Genomic DNA, 7557 nt, shown 5'->3' with positions numbered 1-7557 from the left:
CCCCAGTCAAATCGTCCAACCCATGCTAGCATGGAAAGTGGACGTTATGGGTTGGACGATTTGACTGGGGACTGGCAAACCAGACTCCAATTAGAAACTCTGCCAGATCAGATTGGAGTCTGGTTTGCCAGTCCCCCACTACTCTTTTACTTATTTCGGTCATTTGACTGTGGCCATGCTGGAGCACCGCCTTTAGTCGAGCAAATCGACCTCAGAACTTATTCTTTGGATGCCTAGTACTTATTCTATTGGTCTCTTTTGCCGAATCACTAAGTTACGGGGGCGTAAAAAACCTAAGAAGTTGAACCTAAGAAGCATCAGTTGTGGTGTGCAAGAGAGACGATTGCGCTGATATGGTCATGTGGCGAGAATGGATGAGGATAGCTGTATGAAAAAGTGCCACACCCTAGCGGTTGAGGGAACCTGTGGAAGAAGTAGACCCAGGAAGACCTGGGATGAGGAGGTGAAGCACGATACCTCACTACATAAAATTTCCATACATTTTCCCTTTTATTCTAAAATCTATGCTTATAATAAGTCCAGAACTGAATCAACAAATAACTGATTCTTCATTACCATTCTTGGATCCTCAAATCCAGTCAATCTAAACCATTGCTTCAATTTTATTAACATAAAAGAAGTAAATGAATATATACCTTATTCTAAAACAAATAAACTGGTAGCAATGAGAAAGCTAATAATTCTTACTTTTTCAACTCTGGAATCAAGATCTTGATTATCCTTGCTGCCTAAAAATAGATCACAGTACCTGACAGCCTGTTCAACTATGTCAGCTGGTAATCTGAGAATTTCTCTTTTGGTTTTCTTTTCTGAACAGCACAATAAGAAACAAGAATCATCAGAACATGTGGTTTAATAGATAAATAAGCCATGATATTAAAAGTAAGAAATAAACATCATGCATGTGAAAGAATTTCGACATTTTCAGTTGAAAATATCAGAGTAAAAGATATTAGTAATTTTTTTAATGAAGTCATGAGAAATTAAACAAAATTATATTTGATGGATATATGAGTAAGGGCCTGGTTGTTTACATAAGATTGCTTCACAATCACATGGTTACAAGTTCTATCCTACTGCATGGCCTTGTCTGTGAAATTGAGTAGACAAACTGTATAGAAATTTGTAGAATGGATTTACCAGGTGGGCTATAGAGTGTATCATCACTTTCCTCACAAGTCAGGTGAGCCATGCAAAGCTCATCATCAATATTCTTCTTCCTCTTACTAAGTCATAAAAAAAAAAAGACTAACCCAGGCGACTGTGTGTTTTGGCATGATTTTTACAGATGGATGCCCTTCCTAACACCAATCATCCTAAAGAGTGGACTGAGTGCTTTTTACATGATTAAGAATGAGAACTGAAACAGGTGTGTTGCTGAAGAGGAGATACATGGTTACCTGGAGAGAGTGAGTTAGCAAGAAAGTGGACAGAAACAGGTGTGCTGCTATAAAGGAGATGCATGGTTACCTAGCCAGAGAAGGGAGGACAGAATGATCAAGGATGAGGGCAGAAACAGGTATGCTGCTGTGGAGGAGATACATGGTTACCCAATCAGAAGGAAGAGGAAGGGAAAGAGAGAGAAAGTAAAGACTCGCTTTGGTCATGAATGACCATGGGATGTACCTAGAAAGTTCCCTTCCAAAGCACAAATCTGGACAAAGTTGTTTATGGAAGAACAGCAGTCACCCATGCACACCAGCCTCCCCTCTCCATGCCACCAATGTTATCCAAAGGAAAGGCAAAGGCCAATGCAGCTTAGCACCAGTGACGTCACAACTCATTTCTACAGCTGAGTGAACTGGAGCAAAATGAAATAAAGTTTCTTGCTCAAGAACACAACACACAGCCCAGTCCAGTAATCAAATGGAATGCTCAGTCCAGTAATCTGTAGAATGCTCAGCCACATGCATGTTAATTTCACGAGCAGGCTGTTCTATTGATTGGATCAACTGGAACCCTCGTCATCGCAACCAATGGAGCACTAGCTGATATAACAGGAATTAAGAAGCAGCTTGGGATCAGTTCAATCAAACTTACACCTCCTTACAAATATAATCTTGTGTTTAACCCTCAATCAAGATAATAATCCCTCAAAATACTAATTAAAACAATTCTAGTTATTCGATAAAATAAATCTACTTACCATCTTTTTTTTCTGATTCTTCTCCGAAATTAAGATTTTCAGTTTCCCCACTTCTATCAGCTGCAATGATTTTTCTAATCTCTTCATTGTATCCCTTGTTATATCGTCTAGAAGTTGAATAGTATGCCTCAAGGACAATTTTTAAAATGCTTGTACAGGCAGTAAGATTGAAGTCATCTGAAATGAGAGAGATTAAATTTTACAAAGTTACTATTCTGATTTCAACTGTTGTTCAGTCATTGATTTTACATCTATTTTACTATGCTGGCAGAGGTTGAATAAAGACTACTTTGACACAGCATTTAATGACCAAATGTCATTCTTGTTGCCAACACTTAACAGCTATTCAAGGTCTCTATTCCACTGGTTTTTGAAAGCTCAGAGCAACAAGTTGTAATGCCAACAAGGAATATAAATATCACATCAGCAACAGGCAAAGATGTGGAATGTCAACATTCACACACACATACACACTCTCTCTCTCTCTCTTCCTCTCTTTATATGAGGTGCAGACATGGTTGTGTGGTAAGAAGCTTGCTTCCCATCCACATGGTTCTGGGTTCAGTGCCACTGCGTGGCACCTTAGGCAAGAGTCTTCTACTATGGCCTCAGGCCAACCAAAGCTTTGTGAGTAGATTTGGTAGACAGAACCTGAAAGAAGCCTGCTGTGTGTGTGTGGTGGGGTATTTATTCCCCACTCACCACTTGACAACTAGTGTTCGCGTGCTTACATCCCTGTAACTTAGCAGTTCAGCAAAAGAGTCTGATAGAATAAGTACTAGACTTTAAAAAATAGGTCTGAGGGTTGATTTATCTGACTAAAATCCTTCAAGGCAGTGCTCCAGCATGGCCACAGTCAAATGACTGAAAACAATAAATGAATATATCACCATCATGGTTTAACATCCATCTTCCATGCATATGTATATGGGCTACATGGTTATACAGCAAACAACTGCTTACCCACACAATTCAGCTCGTACTTTATCCACACAGTCATGCCTCCACCTATCTTAATAAATTTAGAGGACATTAAAAGCGTTTCTGTGCTACTCTGTACTACAGAATAAATCTACAGATTTTAGCCAACATCGTAGGTGACAGACAGATGTCATTTCTTTGGCTTCATGGACAATATTTTTGTGAACAGGAGAAGAGGACACAGCCAGACTAGTTTCTAACTTGTAATGAAATTTCATATGACTGAAACTCTTACCACAGCTGTAGGGTAAGAAGTTTGCTTCAATGCTACATGGTTCCAAGTTCAGCCCCACTGTGAGACACCTTGTGAGTGGATGTGGTAGGTGGAAACTGAAAGAAGCCTATCATGTATGTATGTATGTATGTATGTATGTATGTGCGTGTGTGTGTGTGTGTGCGTGTGTGTGTGTGTGTGTCTGTATGTATCTGTGTTTGTGGTCCACCACTGCTTGACAACTGGTGCTGGTGAGTTTATGACCTTGTAATTTAGTTGTTCAGCAAATGTGATTGATGGAATAAGGCTTATATAAAATGAAGCTTATATAAAACAAAAAAAGTTAAGTCTTGGGGTTGATTCATTTGACTAAAAGTTCTTCAAGGCAGTGCCCCAGCATAGCCGCAGTCTAATGGTTGAAACAAGTAAAAGATAGAAGCAAAATTACTAAAATTTCTATCTATAAATATATATCATCATTTTAGCATGCACCTTTCTACACTCGCATGGTTTGGATGGAAATCATTGAGGTGGATTTTCTATGGCCAAAAGCCCTTCCTATCGCCGACCCTCACCTGTTTCCAAGTGTGTGCAGATGTATATATATATATATATATATATATATATATATTTATATATGACAATGACCACTAAAGTGGACATTTAATGTGCTAGAAATAGACCACATGTTGTGTCTACTAATTATGGTATTTCGCTGAATTTCGTTTTGAGAACAATTAGGTCTTAGTAGACACAACATGTGGTCTATTTCTAGCACATTAAATGTCCACTTTAGTGGTCATCGTTATATATAAAAATATACTTTAATCCCCTAAGATCTCAGATATTTTTTCTGAATCTCTCTGATTCTTTAAATGTGCTAGCTTCCTGGTAATAAATCGATATTAATTAATATCTGATTTTTTACCCTATGTTTTAATTTTATATATATATATATATATAGTAGGTTGCAATTGGTTAGTTCTTAAACTAGCATTTGAATCCCACAAGTAAAAGTAATGTTTATTATTATCAAGTTGAGGGAGCCTTTACATACTTGCTCAAATCGCACAAAAAAAGGTAGCCAAGTCACTTCATATCACACCCTACTAGCTTACAAAATGGACATTGCAGTTCTAAATAGACAAAAACAGCAGCAAGTTGCTTACAGAAGGCTCAATCACAGTCAACAACAACAACAATCTTTTCTCTCACTTGTTTCAGTCATTTGACTGCAGCCATGCTGGGGCATCACCTTGAAGGTCTTTTGTCAAACAAATTGACTTCAGGATTTATTTTTTTTAAGCCTGGTACCATTATTCTATCAGCGTCTTTCGCTGAATTGCTACGCTGGGGAACATAAACACACCAACACTGGTTGTCAAGTGGTGGTGGGGAATAAACACAGACACAAAGACATAAACATATACATATCGTGTTATATATATATATATATATATATATATATATAACAGGCTTCTTTCAGTTTCCATCTACCAAATCCACTCACAAGACTTTGGTTGGCCCAAGGCTATTGTAGAAGACATTTGCCCAAGGTGCCATGCAGTGTGACTGAACCTGAAACCATGTGGTCGGGAAGCAAGCTTCTTACCACACAGCCATGCCTGCACCTTAATGCAGTTAAATTTTCTATAGTTCTACTCGAGATTATATATATAGTCTTCTACCTGAACAGCTCCTGTCAAACCATCCAACCCAAGCCAGCATGGAAGATGGACGTTAAGTGATGATGATATATATATTAGTGTCTGTATTTATCATTGATGTTAGATGGCAAATAATCTATGGTGGCAATAATTCATGTAATGACATACATATGGACCATTCTCATGTGATGTACATGACAGCCAGACACAAGTTGTAAATCTTGACCATTTACAAGAATTGTACTGATTTATTCTTTAGAATAAAGTTTGACTGCCCAGGAAAAAAATTTTTTACCAAGAATGTATGCTGAATTTTTTAAAGAGGATCCAAATCATATGATGTATGACATCGCACAAAATATCTTGCTTCACCTGAAAATATTAACTGTGAATTCCTCTGAATCTCTCCAGAGCAGCAAAAAATGCCTCATGGTGTTTATTTACATTAAACTTTGAATTAAAACAATGCTAATATCTTTGCTCAACATTAATGTTTGTGGTAACAATTCTCATTTACCTGGAGTGACCTGCATGACGAAAATAGGTGTGGCATTTTCAAGATAAATATTGTCTGTCTTCCAAACAGAGTAGATCTGGAAGAAAACGTCCCAGTATCAATATTTGTCCATATATGAACCATTTCAACATACCTTTATAGGTGTATAGTAATTTTTCTGGACATTCTAGAAATTTTTGAAAAGCTGTTTTAACTTTCATGAGAATGATCCACATTCATTCTTAATATGTTCTAGCAGATTCGAACATGTGTTAATTGCCATTGTGTTTAATCATTGGAGAACAACCACTTTTAAATGAATGTGTCTTCATAACAAACTTGATTTATAGGGTTAAGGGTACTTTGGGACAATGGTGTTTTGACCTTGTTGTATGCCTCTCAGCCAAAGCTTCTCCAGACCAATGAATCTAAAAGACTTTTGAGGCTCTTGTTTACAGGATTCAGCAAATAAATTACTTGCTGAGGAATGTTGATGTCTGTTGTTAAAGAAAATACAAAATTTCTTTGAGAGACTTTTAAAAATTTACAAAGAGTATTACAAGGATCGGCTGAAAAGTCCATAGGCTGGCTAACATACTCTCATGAATGGTGACCAAATGAACTTTATTTTTCAATATAGTCCCCCTTGTAGTCCACACATTTCTCTCATCAGTGATGCAATGCTTGGATCCCGCTGGTGGAAAAGCTTTCATCCTGTTGGTAAAAAAATGTCATCCACAGCAGACACGATATCATCATCACTGCAATACTGGTTCCCAGCTGAATAGCTTTTCATGTTGGGGAACAGATGATAGTTAGACAGGGCTAAATCAGGGGAGTAGGAAGGGTGATCAATCAGTGCAAAGTCACACTCATCCACAGCAGCCATTCAAAGCAAGGACATGTGCACTGGAGCATTGTCCTGATGAAACAAGACACCTTTTGTCCGTTTTCCTGGACATTTGCTCTTGATAGTCTTTTGTAATTGCTTAAGCAAGTTGGCATATTACTCTCCATTGATGCTGTGGCCCTTTCGAAAATAGTCAGTAAACACAATGCCTTTTGCCTCACCAAAACCTTCATCATGCCAAGTTCATTGTGCAGAATATTGTCGACTCTCTCACAGGATATGCTAATCCATTGGCTATTGGATTTATAGTCAATCACCTGCCATCCATCACCATGTGGTGAATACAATCAATGTTTTCCTTGGTGGTGGCAGTTTCAGGACATTGAGACCTTGGGTCATCTTCAAGACTCTCCCTTCTCCTAAATTCAGCTGCCCACTTTTGCACAGTTGATAAAGCTGGAGCATCATCCCCTAATGTAACAAGCATGTCAGCATGAATGTCACTGCGGGGCTAAACCTTTTTTCTGCAGGTACTTTATAACATCATAATGCTAAATTTTGTCCATTTTCAAGAGAAGTCGCTACTAGTTACATTTGAAGTGTTCTTTGAGCAGTGAGATGTCAGTTTACCTGGAAAGAAATAATGCAATTATTCATAAGGAGAGTTGAAATTAATCCATGTAAGATTTCACAGTTCTAACATCACTCCTTCATAGCCTATGAACTTTTCAGCCCACCCTCATATGGCAAAAATCACCATATACTAATATGATGTTTAAATATTTACCAATAAATTCTTGCTTTTCTTCACTATGACAGAGTAGGTAACAACGAGGAAAAAATGTGTGTGGATCTGTTTCATCATACCAAGGAAGATTTCGTAAATTCAAACACAAACCAACCTGTAATATAATAAAAATTTACTCTTCATATTAAATCTGGAAATAACGGTTTTCATCAATAGCTGTAATTTTTGTTCTGTTTTTTTCTGTTACTTTCATTAGTTAAAATCAATTAATATTCATCTGAAAATTATTTAAATTTAATTTAAATACATACTATCTTTAAATATTTTTTTTTAAGTTGAATCAAATGACAATGATGTTATATAAAGCATAAATAAACTCTCAGAAAACAGTCACTTAAAAAAAAACACAAAAGCAAACCATATATATATATATG

The 7557-nt window shown here is 37.1% G+C and overlaps 1 protein-coding gene across 5 annotated transcripts in view; it reads right to left on the bottom strand.

Moving 5' to 3' along the window:
• Window positions 1-7557, bottom strand: part of LOC106868417 (tubulin monoglycylase TTLL3) — a 110671-nt gene that overhangs the window by 35600 nt on the left and 67514 nt on the right. For all 5 annotated transcript variants that reach the window (XM_052966486.1, XM_052966487.1, XM_052966485.1 and 2 more), the window contains exons 8-10: window positions 7163-7277; window positions 2168-2344; window positions 709-830 (exon numbers count right to left, since the gene is read on the bottom strand). In XM_052966486.1, coding sequence (XP_052822446.1) covers window positions 709-830; window positions 2168-2344; window positions 7163-7277 — 414 coding nt within the window. The remainder of the gene's footprint in view (window positions 1-708; window positions 831-2167; window positions 2345-7162; window positions 7278-7557) is intronic.

Source organism: Octopus bimaculoides, chromosome 3 (genome assembly GCF_001194135.2).
Source record: "Octopus bimaculoides isolate UCB-OBI-ISO-001 chromosome 3, ASM119413v2, whole genome shotgun sequence".
NCBI lineage: Eukaryota > Metazoa > Mollusca > Cephalopoda > Octopoda > Octopodidae > Octopus > Octopus bimaculoides.
This window is presented reverse-complemented; position numbering and strand designations above follow the sequence as displayed.